The 18,269-nt window shown below is 47.2% G+C and overlaps 1 protein-coding gene across 1 annotated transcript in view; it reads right to left on the bottom strand.

The window, feature by feature from the left end:
* Positions 1 to 666: 666 nt before the first annotated feature.
* SGCB (sarcoglycan beta) overlaps positions 667 to 18,269 on the bottom strand; it is a 292,490-nt gene continuing 274,887 nt past the window's right edge. The window contains exon 6 of the mRNA XM_086962654.1: positions 667 to 2,509. Coding sequence (XP_086818780.1) covers positions 2,306 to 2,509 — 204 coding nt within the window. The 3' untranslated portion in view covers positions 667 to 2,305. The remainder of the gene's footprint in view (positions 2,510 to 18,269) is intronic.

Genomic DNA, 18,269 nt, shown 5'->3' with positions numbered 1-18,269 from the left:
GGACACTACATTTTTTCATGGAGCGGATAGTGGCAACAAGGTTGTCGGTGACAACCACTGCATAATTCAGTGTACTTCTTCATGGATAGATCATTTTGAGTTGGAAACATTATACTTCCTTATGACTATAGGTTTTCCTTGATTCCTTCTTACACCAATTTTTCCTATCTTTCTAATCTATCTCCGATCTCTCTGGAAGATTGACATACCACTCAATCTTACATTGTGCTGCACCAGAATTATGAAGTAGGTTTTACATAATCGACCCCACAGACGGTCTCAGATTCAGTAGTGAATACATAATATCCCTCCTAGTCCTAACACAACTAAGCTTGAGATGTGTCCAAGTTCTTAATTAACCTTAACTCGATTCAATGCATAAACCTGAATTGTTAAGCACTACTTACTACAACTCACAGAATCTCTTGTACAGACTGAGAGGTCAATAGTCTCAGAGAAGTGCTGGTCATAGTCAACAGCGAATAAATGAGCAAATGACTCGGTTTCAAAATCGTTTCTCAATTACAGTTCTGACTTTTCTAAACAGACCTGGTGATGATGGTTTAGGATGCAATATTAACAGATTTAGCTATTATGTCAAATGCCATCAGAATCTTCCAAATTATATGCTTTCCTTGTTGACTGACTAAAGTAGATTTTTTTCTTGGTTGTTATGATTTATGCTGTGCATGTCACAAACCCATTGTCAATGGAGAATGGATCACTTGTACCTGTGTAACCAGGGTCAGGTATTCTGTCCGTCTTCAAAAACCCTCATTCACGTACATAGGTGATCGGGGAATATCTTGATTATCCGCCTAATTATAAACGTGACAGCATCATCATTAGGTTTTATTTGCTATGCTATCCTCCACCTGGAGGTAGACCCACTAGTAATACAGTAGTGATAAGTGGTGCTCAAGTGAGGGGAGTTAAAATTGCCTTCATTACCAAACTTAAAAAGTTTTATTCAGTTCAGAATGTAGGAAAGTAAAAATGGTGTGGTGCGTAAGAAGACAAGTTACCAATCAACCGTACTCATTTGTCCATGTGAGTGGTCAACATGTTTCAGCCCCATATATATGCCCAGCCGAGTCAGGGGCTTTCTTCAGGACCTGTTAAAAAGCAGGTCAGGTTCTCAAAGTTTATCACCTACCAGTTTAGACGGTCATGGAAGTCCTGAAAAAAGAGGACAGTTGTTTAGAAAAAGAGAGACCTGAATAATTAAGTCTCTTACCTGAGTCAAAAAAGGGCCACTTGTTTTTAACTTTAATTATATACAGTGTTAATTAAGGATCCTTGTAACCATTGTTATTTTGGATTATAACTATGTCGCTGAAAAACACAAAACGTCTATGGTTCAGTCTGTCTTTATGTTATACAATAAGTTAGATGTTGCACAAACTGTCTTACTCCTTCATTTTCTCGTCAAATGTGTGACCTATTTCATTTCTAAATCTCTCAAAGCTGTAGGGTCTCCAATGCTCTCCATTTCTAAACGGGGATTGGAATAGTTACAAGTATCTCAACTAAGTTGCTAACACAATTATAAAGTGTTAACCACTTTGTACTTCAGAAAACTCCTAAGAGAATAAATTCAAAAGCTAAGGGGAATTTTTGGGCTGGTGAGATGCCTTAGAGAAAGAGACCTTTGCACAAAGTGTAGTATTAAATACGTTGCTACTGGCGTTGCTAAATTATACAAAATAAAGTGACTCCAACCAAGTATTATAGAGCAAAATATGTTTTTACAAGTGTTTTTATGTCATATTGTAGGTTACCAATGAAGAGTCAAAAGTTACTTGTCTCCTTAAAGTATCACACTCAGAATTGTCCTTTGATTTAGATGAAAGTAAGTCTCAATTAAATTCACTTTTGAAAATTTGAAGAACAGTTATCATCCATGGTGTAACTAACTGAACTACAAAATGAATCATCATTTCCAATGTCCATTTCCAAATAGTTTCACCACAAATCAAGCAAGGGAGGAAACTTCCCCCAAAACAGTGGCAGCAAGTGTGCATGGCGACTTTGAAATGTTCCGATTTCTATAATCTTGTATTCCAGTTCTGATGTAATGAACTATATACATTTAGTTTTTTCCATCTTTGATTGCGAAGGCAACACCCGATAATCTTAAATTTAAACATCTTAATTTCATGTTGAAGTTAATACTGTTATGCATGTGCTAGAACACAGTCCAAATCATGAAATATTACACCTCAGAGAAAACAGTTCAGCCAAGCACTTTCTGTAACCATAATAACTCTTCTGATGAAATCTTCTGCCCCACGTGGCTCTGCATTTAGTGTGTATTCCCGCATGGGTTATCTGACGTTTGACACCCCATGTTGCGTGTTTTTACTTGAACTCTGAATAAAGTTCCATCTGCACACATGCACAGCTTGTAGCGTTCCCAGCCATCGTCATAAAAAAGCTCTCCTGCGTGAGAAGTTGGTAATCTGGATGTACTGACCATTACTGATCCATTCAGGATAATGCTGTGCTCCTAGAAGAGGAAAGATAAAGACCAATTACTTTCCTGCAATGTACAGAACACGACTGCAAACAATCCTTAATCAGCTTACAATTTATATGTCATATGCCTTTAATTATGCTTTAGCTTTTTCATAACATTTCCAGTACTAAATATCTTAATGTGCCAATGACAAGTCTTGGTAAATCCAGTCACTATTTTTGTCCTCATCAACTATGGAAATGCATTATGGACTCACCGTTTCTGTGACTAAATATTTCAAGGTGCTGCTATATCTAACCTCTAAGGTTAAAATGGTTGTCTAAAAGTTGCTTCTGCAAATATTTGTCCAGTGCACATTATACAATACTCATGATCATTATGTTAAAGTCATACAATATTTTCTTTCCTTTTTGGTGTGCATGCTTGAATTCTTCAACCTCCAGAGCTATAGGTGTTATGCAGTCTTTGCACCATGCTGACCATCCTCTCTAGTTTATACAGATTTTTCCTTATTCTCATTTAAACATGGACTGATGAATGAGTCACAATACTGCAAACATCAGTGACTCCTCTACAGATGTCAGTTAAAGCAGCAAAGGCTTCACAGCCCACCTGCATTTCTCTCACTTATCTGAAGGTGAATTTATAATATCAACCTAAGTACCTCTCATTTGATAGTAGCAAATTCTTCTCCTAAAATGTGTTTCCCTCCATAGTTTATTACATATTCAATATGCATCATTTTGTGCTCATCACCATCATTGCCAAGCTCTTCCAGTACTGGCAAAGTGACTGCTTACATATCATAGGCCTCCAAATCTAATAAATCGCTCTATTCTCCAGTCACTCATCAACCAGTTGACACACTTAGTTGAAACTAATTTTAACCAATAAAAAAAAATCACTGAAAGGAATATTTATTTTTCAGTAGAAACCGCAAAAATCGGATTTTGCTCACGTTTACAGCTTAGGTGCCCTTCAACATAAATGCAGTAGAAGAGGAGGTTCTACCTCTAAGCACTTTCCTGTGATGGATTCTCCTGCTGTGATGCTCCTGGGCCAAAGTAAACCACTTAATATGCACCTTTGACCACCTGCAAGATTCTTGGACAAACTCCCTGGACCTACTTCCATGCCACTCTGGGATTGTGACTCAACTCATATGGATTTAGCTCACTGTCCACTGCACACTGTTGTGTAGTGGCAGCAGGCTCACAGTACAGTACGGAGCAAGAGGCATCGCCATGGTGCAGGACGGAGCTTTGCTTTCTGAAAGCTCAAGTATCAAGATTGTGGCAACATTGTTCATATGGATGCCTCTAAAACGAATGTCATCCCATAAAGCACCATACCTAACATGCCTGTTCTTAGATTTATATGGCAAAAGTCTGAAAAACATACTTGTAGAAACTGCATTCCTTTCATACACAAGGACAAAGACCACACGATGAACATCTTCAGCAATCAAGAATAGGCCTAAAAGAGGACCATCTGTCGGTTTTGTGGAAACTGAGCTGCTTACATTGCATATATTAACTAAGGAAGTCTATGTGTTAGCTTATAAATTAGAGACAGAGCAGCTTAGAAATATGAAGAGACTGCCACTGTTCTGTTTTCCAAGCATGTGCTGCAGACTGCTCAATTTTAGAAACAATAGACGCATGGTCTGGTCTTAGCCGCATACTGCAGTAGAACATATTCATGATACAGCCCCGGGAGCTAAAACGTGAAACCAAGGCGGCCAAGCAAAAGTATAAGGAATACTTGGAGTCCACCATACTCCATGCCAGCAAGCAGCGGAACTCCAAACAGTTCTTGGCTAAAATAAACCTCATGCTAAATGGCAAACAGCGGCAGTTTAACTCGGACATGACAGATCAAATATGGAGCGCACACATCGATTCAACATATAATTCTACATTGGACACGCGCATAGATAACACAACTGCGAACCCAATAGAGCTCAATTCGATCCCCAGTTCGAGAACAACCCCAGAAGCTTGGAATTCCAGCTTGCAAAAAGATTCATCTCGCACCCACAGTCTGGTACGGGTGGTAGCTCCAGTCACAGACCCCAACACAGTTATTTCAAATTAAAGAAAGCTGTAAGTGTCCCAATTTGGAGCATACAGGAGAAACAGCGCAGATTACCCCAAAGCAGGTTCTGAGGACTATAAATCACCTGAGAGCGGATGGAGCCCCGCGCTATTTAGGCAAGATCCTACGTTTTGGTCCAGCCACTTATCCCCCTTGTTCAGTAATAGCTTAAGCACCGGGAATATTCCGGACTCTTGTAGGGGCAGCATTACACAACCAATTTACAAATCGGGGACTCGTTCAGACCCTAACAACTACAGGTTAATAGCCCTAATAGACATTGAGGCCAAGATCTACGCATCCAACTTTTTGGCAGATCTGGAGACTTGGGTCAGAAGTAAAAACTTGATCCCAATGACGCAAACAGGATTCCGGGCCGGAATGGGTACCCTAACAAACTTATCAGCACTAACTCTCCTAGCTAAGAAAGCAATCAACAACACTTAACATTCTATACACATGCTTTCTTGACCTCAAAGCTGCCTTTGATAAAGTGCCAAGACCTAAATTATGGGCACAAATGAAAGCCTGGGGCGTCCCTCCCAAATTATTGGGAGCAATCATCAATTTATATTCCCATACTTGGGTCCAAATAAAACAAGCATTTACAATGCAACGGTTTCGCCTTTGGAGAAGTTTACATTGCCAATAGTTTAACCTCTCGCAAATGTGAGAACTATTGTACCCTACGGACGAACTCAGCAGACAGCAATTACTACCACACACACATACACAGACCCATCCCCACACACCCAGAGCCAGCCACACCCAAAGCCCCCCCCCACACCCACACACACTGGAGCAGTCACACAAACACACACACACTGGAGCAGTCACACACACACACACACACACTGGAGCAGTCACACACACACACACACACACACACTGGAGCAGTCACACACACACACTGGAGCAGTCACACACACACGCACACACACTGGAGCAGTCACATACACACACACATATTCTGGAGCAGTCACATACACACACACCCAGGAGCAGTCACACACACACACCCCCAGGAGCAGTCACACACACACACACCCAGGAGCAGTCACACACACACACACACACACACCCAGGAGCAGTCACACACACACCCAGGAGCAGTCACACACACACACACACACACACACACACACCCAGGAGCAGTCACACACACACACACCCAGGAGCAGTCACACACACACACACAGGCAAAACTTAAAAACCTCCCGCCCATGCTCATTACTTGATAAACAGTACCACCTCCGCCCTCCTACTTGCATTGACAGAATATCACGATACATTTTTTCATACCATGTTACATGTATCCCCAAGTTTTGGTTCATCCACATGAATCTCGTGAACCTACCAGGCACTTTAAGAGAACGTATTTACACCGGACACCAGGGTTGGGGGAGATTCATTTCTATTTAAAGGAGTCCGGAACACCTACCCAGCAGTATTTCTTCCTCATGTGACCGCCTGTTTACACCCCGAGGCTCGTGCTACGGTGAGAACACAGGGCAGCACATAGTATTAAACCTAGGCAGTGCACACTTCAAAAACGCCAGAATAAGGGACACCGGGCCTTTAAATTCATACCAGTTTCTTGCACGTTTCTGTATACAATTCCATACAAGTAAGGCAAGAAAATGCCCACGCATTGGAATTTTGAAAGTCTGGTTTGATTACAAACGCATCTAAGTGCTGCACATAAAAATAACGTTTCAGTAAGACTCGGAAAACAACGAGGGGACCAGGAGATCTGAAAAACAGGCATGTTAAACGTGAATAAAAACAGAATGCACAAGTTCCAATAGCTTTACCATCTAAGACTGGCCAAAAGACAGTCACCCGAGAAATCCCCAGAGAGACCTGCTTCAAAGGAGGATGAAAACACAGCACAGCAGCGAGGGAAGCGGGCAACACTCCCACTGGGAGAGGCAGCCTCTGGAGTAAAACAAGCATTTACAATGCAATAGGTCTCGCATTATTAAAGTTTGAGCTATTGGCATTGTAAATGACAATGTCTTTTATTCATTTGTTTTTAAAATCTGCAATCGGTGCATAAACATGCACTTTGAATGTATAGTCCATGCTTACACTGAGCAAGGCTGGCAGTAAAAGAGACTGCCAGCCTTGCTTCTCATAAGCATAGACTATAAGTACAAAGTGCTTGTTTATGCACCGATGCAAACAAATAAAAGGCATTGTCATTTACAATGCCAATAGCTTAAACTTTAATAATGCGAGGCCTATTGCATTAACAGTGAACCGTAAAAAGAGGGTGAAGAGGTACTAAACCATGTAAGTCCTATCAAGGAGACCTCTGAGATGCTAGTGGGGCTGGGGAGAGTCCGCAACAAGTCAGGCAAAAGAGAAGAAAGTCAGACCTTTGGAAAAAATAACTCACAGCGGATTTTCAAAATGGTGCCACTCTGGCAAGAGGTTTCACAGAAGGACATGAAAATAAAGACATTTATAAACGGAAGGAACTTATTAAGAAGCATAAAGCCTTTAAAATAAAAAGTCTTGCCAGGGTGTATCTAAAAAGGGGACTTCTTGGGACGGAGGCAGAGTGAGAGGCACTATTCGCAGACTCGAGTGTGCTTATCCTGTTTGCCTGGCCTGGCCTTGGAGATAACTTCCTGTGCTGAAGTGCACTTACGCCGCTGCGGCAAGTGCCTCTTGAATGGTAACAGCTGGATGACAGCGGATTGCCTGCCTCACCGCGCTGGACTTTGGACAACCTGCATGTTAATGGCCGGGTGGCTGGCTTAGCAAAGCGCCTTGAGGTCGCAGGGCCCTTGCAACAGCGCGCCGCAAGCGTTCGAGAGCCCTGTCTGTGCAGGAGTGTGCATAATACTGCAAGCACCGTTGGCTGACTTGTAATCTCTCTTTTTTTACAACTGAGGAGAGACGTCTCTCAGCCAGGTGGAGGATGTCACGTCCACAGCATTACAGATTAACCACCCATATGGTAGGTTTATCTAGAGGGGACATCTCTCGAAATTGCAGCCTGCAGCACTACACGGATAAATTGCACCCAATCAACGCACAGGTTGATGTCACGCCGATCCAGCGAGAAACGTGCCAAGAGAAAATTCTGTCGGCTAATGCACCTGCTGCGAGTAACCAGAACGCCTCCAGTTGAAATCTTGCCACAAAAAAACTATGCTTCGGGCTGGTGGTGACCCCGATATTTACATTTCTGTGATACCACGAGTCAGCTTCCTTCCTAAAAGTGAGGTAAACAAGGTCTTCCAAGATGCAGTCAATCAACCCCACCTCCCCTGTGTAGTTTATAAACCTACTTTACAGCAGCATGCAAAGGGCTACGTTTATAAACTGCATGCAAGGGGCTGTGTCTGTGTGTGTGTGTATGTGGGGGGTTGTTAACCTTACTTATGGAACGCTGAAAAAACAAGTGTCACAGATGGTTTGTCGAAATGACACGCAGTGTGCGTGTCACTGATGAGGTAATGTTTTCCGGAATGACACCTTGTGTGCGTCACTAATGGTTTGCCAAAATGACACGCAGTGTGCGTGTCACTGATGAGTAATTTAGCTTTGTTAGTACTTATATTTATTTAACGGAAGAGTTCCGATGTGCTTCTTGTATGTTGCTAGGTTACCGGTTTTACAAAATGGAGTTACGTTTCTTGACCCCCTGCGTGACCTTGCACCGGTGTCTACGTGCTTGACGTCGTCAATTGTGACGATGTGCTGTAAATTGCGTCCATTCAATAACGTAGAGCATTCGAAATCACCGCCGCAGCCCTGCTCCGTGAAAACCGGAAGTCAGGCACTTTTGGCCGAGACGGGGGCGGGGCCTGCAATCCAGCAGGAAGTTCCGCCCGCCGCCGCCGAGGAAGCAGTGAAGCCGGCCGACTCCGACCAGCGCTGAAGAGGAGACACGGAACACGCCGAAAGAGCCCGGTGAGTGGGAGGGGAGGGGGGGCCAGGGCTAATGTGAAGGCCTGTGTGTGTATGCATGTGTGCGTGCGTGTGTGTGTGTGTGCATGTGTGTGCGCATGCGTGACTGTGTGTGATTGAGAGAATGCGAGGCAGGGGATAGTGTGCCTGCGTGTGCATGCGCGCGCCTGTGTGTGTGTGCGTGCGTGCATGCAGAGGGGTGGGGGCTGCCTGTGTCTGTGTGTGAGCGAGGGCTTGCGCCTGTGTGTGTGCGTGCGTGCATGCAGAGGGGTGGGGGCTGCCTGTGTCTGTGTGAGAGCCAGGGCTTGCACCGCGCATGCGCAGCTATCAGACGCGCGCTCCCGAGGTGAAATCTGACAATGGGAAAGCGCGCGTCTGATAGCTGTCCGCTCTCCTAAATACGGGCAGCATAAGTTGTCGAGCTGATGCATTCATGCTTCGCATGAATGCCACATCAGCTCGACCTAAAAAAAGCGAGGACAAATTCAGACGCTATGTTTTCAAGTCGTTTGAAAACTGATACTAAAAGGTCCTGTCGTGCATTTTCTGAGCACCAGAATTTCCCTTAAACCTGCTACCAACACTAGCCTCCCCGTTACAGAAATGTGCTTTGAGGGGAAAAAACGAACAAACAAAACATTTTGCACTGCCCACACATCCGAACACCGAATCAACTTCTTACATTAGAAAGCAAAAAGCACAAAAGGTAAGGCAGTTTTAGACAGCTCCGAGCAACTCTCTCCATAAACGTGAATCAGACTGGAGACCACTGTTTTGTAAGTGTCCAGCAACAACTGGCCGTGGGTGAAAAACTGTCCATTGAATAGGTGCAACCAGTTCGCCGCACATAAACCGCATGTGCTGCTTTAAGACTTCCACCCAAACGAAACCTACAAACTAAAGATGGTCTTAATTAACAAGAATCACCAATTACAAACACATTTCTTAGATTGGAAGTTACTATTAGTTTGTCATTTCCCATGTTCTTGTGTAGTGCTACCCATGTTAGTACACTCCTCCTTTGCATCACCAGAGGTACAGGCGAAAACAAAGACAAGAACACAATGGAAAATACAGGTGACATTATAGACAAATAAAAATGAACAGAAGCTCGTTTGTGAGACTAGCCATTGCATCGTATACAAGCACCAGTCGGGTCTGCCGACCTCGCCACCCAACACAATAATACAGATAAGTAACATGTTTTCAGGCAAATGTGGCCACGCCTGTAGCCGAGTGGGCGAGGTGCATAGAACTAGTATGTATATCAATCATCAACATCTGAGGTAGTGATAGAAGATTGCTTTTTCCGTCTCAGTGGTTTGGCGAAATCCATAGCTAGTTTTGGGGTTGCGAATATCTTTGCATTTTCATCTGTGTTTATATGAGGGCGAGCGGGGTAAAGCATTGCATAGGGAATTTGTTCTTTCATTCGTAGTTTTTTGACACCTTGAAATTCTTTCCGCGCCGCCTGGACTGTGGCCATAAAATCGGGATAAAAAGACAGAACATTTCCCTAGTAGTTTATGATACCCTTCTGACGAGAAATGGGCAGTATAGCATCACGCTCCTTGAAATTCAGTGGGAAATTCAGCGGGCGGGAGGGGGCGAAAAGAATGACACGGACAGCGGGCGGGAGGGGGGGCATAATAAACATTTTTTTGTCAACAGTAAACAGTATTTCAGAGGCAATTCAATTGAGCTAATGTTGACTGCGGGCCTCGCCTTTTCCCTTGGACTGCGGCCGCCGTTTGCCAACGAGGCTGGCAGGCGGACAGCCAATCCCAGCTGACAGGTTGTGATAATTGTATTAGCTGTCAGCTGAGCCTGGTTCAGACCAGGCAGCGAACGGGTGCGCTCTAGGACCCGGGGGAAGCCCGCGGATCCGCCGCTCGTACACACACACCGCATTGCCATTAGAGCGGGTTGAATGGCCGGCTCTCGCGCGCTGCCTGCCGCATCCTTTACGCTGGGGCAGCAGCCAGCGAGGGGAAGGATGAGGAGGTGGCCAGCTGGGTGTTTTATTGTTATGGTTTGCACGCCCCTGTAGACCCTCCTTCTGCTCCCGCCTCCTCTGCCCCTTGGTTCGGCCCCCCCCACTCCCCAGGGGGAGGGGGACAGTGGCTGGACCGGGGGTCTCAGTGGAGGCCACCCCTGGGAGGCAGAGCCCGCGCACCCAATGATTGGCTGGAGATAAGGGGAGCAAACAGTGTTGCCAGATTGGGCTAGATCACTCACAATTTGGCTATTGTTTTCTGGTTGTGCGGTAAAATTTTGGTTTGTGCTAGTTGCCAGATAATAAATATATATCCAGCGCTCCAGCAAAGTAGTATGTTAAAGCGCTTTACTAGACAAAGATTTACTTGGCAGCCTGCTGCAACATCAATTCCTATGCATTCACCGCCTGCTTGACGCTGTCCCTGCTCCTTCTTCCTTACAGTAGCAATATTGGGCTACATTGGGCTACTTTTTGGTTGGCTTTGGGCTAGAGAATGCTTAAAAAATCTGGCAACACTGGGAGCAAAGGCAGGGAAAGAGAAAGAGCGGGCCCACCAAGCATTGGGGCTGGGCCAGCTCAGCCATAAATTTAAGGTAGGAATTTGTTAGGGAGATAAGGGCTATTTAAGGGTGGGCACCGGGCACAAGGCCCTCTTTCTCCGGGGAATTTTGGCAGGAGAAGAGGTGCGGCGTCGACATAGTGCGAGGTGAGGTGGGGGGAGGGGTGGGCCTGGGGGGCCAGGAGAGAATGGGCGGGAGAAGGGCACTGGGCAGCAGGGGGAGCTGGGCGGCGGTGGCCGGGAGCGAGGTGCAAGAAGAGGGGGTAGAGGGTGCAATGCAAGTGAAATGTTAAGAGCGGGCGGGGGTCAGGCCTGGGCTATGCAGGGGGTTGGTTTCTGGTTGGGCAAATGCAAGGCTCTTTGTGGCTGGAATGGGGTGCTGTCCGAGTGGCTCGTGCCGCGCGCGGGCAAGGCCATGGCGGAGTACCAAGTAATGGTGTCAAAAGGATTCGCACACAGATATGGTCTAATGGGCGTCGTGTGGGACAGGGGCGTGCGCCGGGTGCCATGGTGCTCAGGCAACAATAATAACAGCAGTGGGGGTGAGACCGAGCGAATGAGAGTAGGTGCGAAGGATGGGAGTAGCAGGCCTCGGGCCATGTACGCAGTGAGTGGCGCCCGGGAAAGGGTGCCTGCTGTAAAGTGTTGGGGGCGCAGGGGGTGCGGGGTTGGAATCAGGAGGGTGGCTTGGCAGGACAGTGGGGAGGGAGGCTTGGTGGGGGGCGGGTGAGGGCGTGGGGGCAGAACTGCCAGCACGGGGTGAGGTCGCGGGGTGCAGTGGCCCTCAACAATGAGGGGAAGGGAATAGTGAACGGCACGGAGGGCTCGATGTCAGGGAGGACCGGGAGTAGGGGTGTGCTCTGCCACAGGGCAGGTGGGGGAAATGTAAATGCCGGTTGGGCATGCGAGACACGGAGGGTGTCAGGTTTGCTGGAGGTAGGATGATAAGTACTCATTCGTCGGCGAGGGGGAGCTCTCGAAGCAGTGGGGGCCCTGTTTTGGAAGGGAGGTCTCGGGGGCGACAAGAGGTGGAGGGGCGCAGGGCGGGCGGCGGTGGGGTCCCGGACTGCGGGGGTCAAGGGAAGGAATGCTGAGGAGCGGGTTGGATAGACGGATCGGTTGACGAAAGTCAGGGGGGGGCTACGTCTAGACCTTGAGTGCGGTTTCAAGGGATCGGGAGGGGTATGCAAGAAGAGGGCAAGGTCAACTCTTAAATAAAAGAACGGGAGGGTAGGTAAGGAAGGTGCGGAGGGACTATGGGAGGCGCAAAGACATACATACTAGGATAGCGATAAGGGGCGCCAAGCGAGGAGGCATAATGGGGGTCTGATGGCAGGGTTAAGGAGGGATGAATTGGGTTTGCGGCCGTCCAGGAGAAAGAATGTGGGGAGTTAGGGTGATGAGCGCGGGCGAGAGACGTACAATTAGGTGCCATTCGGAGAATAGGGCTCCAATGCAAAGGGAGCGGAATTAAGCAGAGCTAAGCATGTGTAGCATCAGCAGATGTTTTGATTGGCACTCGTGGAGAATAGGCACGAAAGGTATACGGCAGGAATTAGGCACAGATAGTAACTAAGGCACCGCGCATAAGAAGGTCTAAGTGGTGTCCGGCCAGGCAGGGGCGCGCGTCAGAATGGGGCAGGGTTGCCAGGGTGGTCAGGCAACAACAGGGACAGCAGAGGGGGTGAGGCTGAGCACATGTGGGTAGGCGTGAGCCGTGGGATAGGCGAGCCCTCGGGACTTGTGCCAGTGAGGGGCGCGCGGGAGGAGCGCCTGCATGTAAGCGTTAGGGGCGCAGAGGCGCGTCGTGGGTGCGTGGTTGGTGTCGGGAGCAGGAGGTGGCTTGGCCGGACAGTGGGCAGGGGAGTTGGGTGTTCGGTGGGGGGCGGGAGGGGGCTTGTGGGCAGAACTGCCGACACGGGGCGAGATCGCGGGAGTGCCGCGCAGACAATGGCCCTCAGCAATAAGGGGAAGGACATATTTAACGGCGCGGAGGGTTCGTTGTCAGGGGGTCCAGGGGTAGGAGGGTGCTCTGCCACGGGGCGGGTGGGTACGGTTGCGCCCAGGGCGGGGGGCTCAAGGACAAGAAGGGGGTGGTTGGGGATGCAGGCCAGGTGGGCGTAGGGTAACTGCCGGTTGGGCATGCGAGACACGGAGGGTGTCAGGTTTGCAAGTCCGTATGTTTTTCAACTGGTTCTTGTGTAAGTCAAAAGTTGCAAATTTGTTTTCCGCTTGTGACCGTCAGTCCTTCTGCTTGAAAGTGGGTCCTGTGTGGGGCGCTCTGGCACCTTCGGGTGGGGTTCGCGCTATATAGGGTCGCATAGATGGATAAATGAATAAATGAAGGTGTGATGAGAAGTGCGCATTTGTCGGGGGGGAGGGAGGAGGGGCTGGGCAGCTCTCGAAGCAGTGGGGGCTCTGTTTTCGAAGGGAGGGCTCGGGAGATGACAAAAGGTGGAAGGGCGCAGGGCGGGCGGCGGCAGGGTCCCGGACTGCGGGGGTCAGAGGAACGATATGCGGGAGGGCTGATTGGAATGACGGAGCGTGGACGAAAATCAGGGGTTTATTTGTTTGTTTGTTTGTGCATTTTTTGTGTGGCGCGGACTTTGCCCGGGGCTGTCAGGGCGCTTCACGAAGGGGGCAGGGGTGAAACATAGTGAGGAACATTGCAAAAGAGCAGATTGCGAAGGCATACGTGACGTTGCATAAGGTGGTGGTGACAATTGTGAGCAAGCAAAATACATGAGGTGGGAAAAAATCGTGAGCAAGAAAAAAATGCATGAGTAGTAAAGGTAATAGTGACAATTGTGGGCGGACGGAATACGCGAGGTAGTAAAAATTGTGAGCGGCCAAAAGTGCATTAAGTGTGAAGGGGTGCACGGGGGGAGGGAGTGGTTGGTGTGCACTTATAGGAGTAAAAGGCTTGAAGGCTCGAAGGCTAGACGGTGAGTGCAGTCCCAAGGGACGGATGGGTATGCATGGGCTGCTGGCAGAGGGCGTAGCGCGGCTACACGGACAGGTAGCGTCATTCGAGTAAGAGGGCGATGTCGCCTCTTGCTGACCATTTGGGGGCTCCTAGCGGAGCGAACAAAAAACAAGTGTCACTTTGCTATGAAGGGGGAACGATACAGTAAACGAGGGATGCTTAGAATGTCAGGCGCAGTCCCGGTGAAATTCACGTGGGTTTGGGCTGGGGGGTGGGGGGGGGGGGGCGGGAGCGGGGGCGGCAGGCCGCAAATAACGGAACAGTGGGGATGGGAGACGGTAAGGGCGCCAAAGGTAGGGGGCGTTTTGTGCCTGCATGGCTCCGGGTGGTGCATCGGACCAGACTGGGTGTGTGGGGTAGGATTCCGCCCTGCCACTGAAGAGGGTTGCTGCTTCGCGAGCGAAGGGATAAAATCCTGAAGGGAGTAACCGAGGCCTCGCGCACACAGCTTCGGGGTCCTCAGGGAGGCAGGGGGGTCTCCATCCTCGGCATTGTGTGTGCGCACGGACCCACCGACCGGTCCGTTACCTCTCGCGGCACCAGGGGGTGACAGATTGCGGCATCCCTTGCTGCCGCCTGCTCGTGTGGATTATCGCTTTATGGTTCCGTCCTGCCTGCGGGATTATGCATGCTTGCATATAAAGAAGGGAGGGGGGCAAACACACGGACAGCGGGCGGGAGGGGGGTGAAATAGACACGGACAGCGGGCGGAAGGGGGGTGAAAAAGACACGGACAGCAGGCAGGAGGGGGCACAACTTACCTCATAAAGGAGAGAACAAACAAACAAGTCATGTCCCGGGCCGGCAGCCAATCACAGCGCGGCCCGGGAATGACGTCACAGGGTGTCCCGGCCGGCAGATTCGGGGGCGTGTTTTTCGCGCTCTCCCCTTCCCATTGGGTGGAAGGTAAAATTCCAGCCAATGGGAAGAGGAGAGTGCGGTACTTAAAAAAAGACACAGAAACGCCCCCGAATCGCGTTTTCACGGGAAAGCGGGATTGACAGCCTCTGTCTCCCAATGGCTAGCGTCCATTTATGGAGCTAGCCAATGGGAAACAGAGGCGGTCCGAACATCCATACTGTTGACAAAAGTTTTCGATCTGGGCGGGGCACTGCGTGCCCTCGCCAGGTCGAAACCTAAAAAGGGGACGGTCTGTGCCTAACAGAGAAATTTCCAACACTTAACGGGCTAAAGCAAGGATGTGTGTTGGCTCTCAGCCTATTTAACATCTACACCGCCGACCTAGAGCTCCAACTATGCACAGTCCAGGGCGATCCACCGAAACTGGGACAAACACCCATAGCGAGCCTGCAATACGCGGATGATATTGTGCTTCTTTTACAAACCCCACTTGGTCTACAATGGCTAATCTCTCAACTGGCGCTGTACATCTCTAATGCACAATTAATAATAAATCTTAAAAAATCTAATGTCCTATGTTTCTCCAGCTCTCGCAAAAAACGACCAAAATTTGTTTGGAGGATAAATTCTTGTATTCTAACCCAGGTGGATGAATACAAATATTTGGGCATCCGAATAGACCGCCAATTAAAGTACAAACACCATTTGCACCATTTGGGAACTCAAAAGCAAAACAACTCCAATTCGCCTTCAAAACCATACAAAAAAAACTGAGCGGAAGCTCAACTGGTCATTTGCTAAAGGTCATAGCAGCAAAATGTTTGCCTTCAATCACATATGGTTTGGAAATGATGGCCACCAAGGACTAAACTTTGCTACACCTTGCCCAATCAAGATTGTTTAAAAAACTTTTCTCAATTCCGCGACATATTTCCCAAGCACAAATACGCCTGGAATATGGTTTAACAAATCAGATCCTGGCTAGACAAGGGGTCTAGGCCAAATATTACTGGCGCATGAGGGACGCTGAAGAGAACACGCTTGCCCATCACTGTTGGGAAGAGGTCGAAAAACAGGCCAGGCAGACCAATTCCACGTGCAAGTCTCTTAAGCAAGCGCTCCTATCGCTAAATCTGGAAGAAGCTTGGCACTCACCAATGACATATACAGCTTTTAAACAAATCACCAACAAAGTCGTCAAACAAACATCGCTGCAAATAGACAAAGGATTAGTGGCTGGCAAAAGTCATGCTTGGTTCGTGATGCCAACATACAACCAACTGAAACAACAATCCTATTTACAAGAATGTTTCAGGGACCACTACAAGAGGAAACTAAGTCTACTGAGGTTGGGTGGTTCTCGAGCAAAGACCTTACCCCTACATGGCTACGGACCTGGTCAACTTTGGATTGTCGCCTCTGTAACAAGGGAGCAGAATCGTTACTGCATCTAATATGTATTTGCCCAGCCTTACAGAATCTAAGAAAGATCCTCCTGAAGCCAATTCTTAAGAGAAATACAAGTCAGGACCTGCGGGGCGGCTGTGATAAAATGCCTTAGCGGGTCCTCAATACAACTTTCCTGTAAAACCGTAAAATTCCTTGCATTTGCTGCTCAAGAGATTGAAAAAAAGACGGCAGCAAAAGAGGAACTGGGACTTATGGACTCCCTGTAGCTGGACACAGATCCTCCCTTATTCTTCTTACAGCCACCCTTCTCCCCCTTCCCTTCTCTGTTATTTTTATACACTGCAAGCATTTTATTTGAGATAAGAGGGGACAGTTACATCCAATCAAATATAAGCCCCTTTTTGTGTAGCACCCCCTGTTATAACAGTCAGTTGCAGGCCCCTACACCTCAACGAGAGGGCGTCTGCCTTACAATAGTCCTACCCCTGTTTCTTTTTACCTTTGAACATTTAAAAACTCTCCCCCCATTTTTATCTATTATGTATATTTGTGCAAAATCGCTCAGGACATGGGGGCTAGTGTTGTTTTATGTTTTATGCTGATTTAAAGATGATGTTTCATGTTGTTTTATTCTGATTCAAAGATGCTGATGTATCATATGGTGGTAAGTTCCACCCTTTTATGATTTTAACAAATCAAATAAAGTATTCTTCTTCTTCTTCTACAGCCTCGGGGTCATCAGGTTTAATTTCCATTCCTTGCTACCATGTCAAAATTTGGCGCCGAAAGAAAACCTAACGTTTGACAAATTCATCTGATAAACTACAGTGATTTATTTCATGGAATCATATTGAGGTGCACTCATTCTGATTCCCAAGACTGAACATGCATGCACTAGAATAGAGAATGCTGCACAGAATAAAAAGGTAAAGCATCTTGGGGAACGCACACATCTGGAAGGAGCACAGTGCCCTCCTCACTGCATTCAAATAAGCAAAGGCCTACATGCTTGGTAAAAAAATAAAAATCTTGGTGGTCCTTTTGCCAGCTTTCAAATAAACAAATTCCTCCAATAAATTAAAATAAACTTGATTTATGGTGTGAACTACACAGGCAAAGAACCTAAGCCATCCTGCACATTTTGAAGCTTCTTTACTTACTCAGCTGCACAGCAGGAGTTTTGGTCACCAAAGACGTTAAAATCTAACAGTCTGCATATTAATTCCTTAGCAGATGTCTCCTCTTTGACAATGCAGAGAAGGATTATACCCAGATCATATACCACATTTATGAACCCGATTCTTTCCTGGTAGCTTAAGACAAACAACAGGGCTGTGTGATGCTGGTTAGTAACAGCAGAATGGTTGTGTTAAATGTTCACCACTGACTTTTTATTGGATACAGTCAAATTTAAGGGGGTGCAAATGTATCCCCATCCGTGTGCATCGTGAACAATGGATGTGACTGGATTGATGCAAATGAGACAGGAAGATGAGGCATGACGAAATGAGACAGATTGTGTGCTGAGAAAAGAGATGAGAAGAGAGGAAACGTTACTTGGAGAAGCAAATTCAAGAAAAAGATACAGAGAAGAGAATTATAAGCAGAAAAGAAAGAAGGGAGAATGATACTTGGAATGAACAAAGGAAGCAATGGAATAAAAAACAAATTATTCAAAAGCACCAGAAAGACACCATCCCAATGATGTTTAAGGAGCAAAAAAGTGTAACCCCTGATTTTAACAATTTCTGAAACTGTTGGAAAACACTGAATCCCACCAACCAGAATTCACAACTAAAGGAACTGAAAACAGAAAAGCCTAATGATAGTGCACCACCAAAGATCTACCCGTTGTGTGGTTAGTTTGGAGAATGGAATGATATTACTATCTTGTGAGAATCAGAGGTTTATGCCTAAACAGGATTAATCACTTGTATATGTTTACTCATGATTC

The sequence above is a fragment of the Lissotriton vulgaris genome, chromosome 3_1, assembly GCF_964263255.1.
Source record: "Lissotriton vulgaris chromosome 3_1, aLisVul1.2, whole genome shotgun sequence".
NCBI classification, from domain to species: domain Eukaryota; kingdom Metazoa; phylum Chordata; class Amphibia; order Caudata; family Salamandridae; genus Lissotriton; species Lissotriton vulgaris.
Note: the sequence above shows the minus strand (reverse complement) of the source record. Positions and strands in the feature narration are given on the sequence as shown.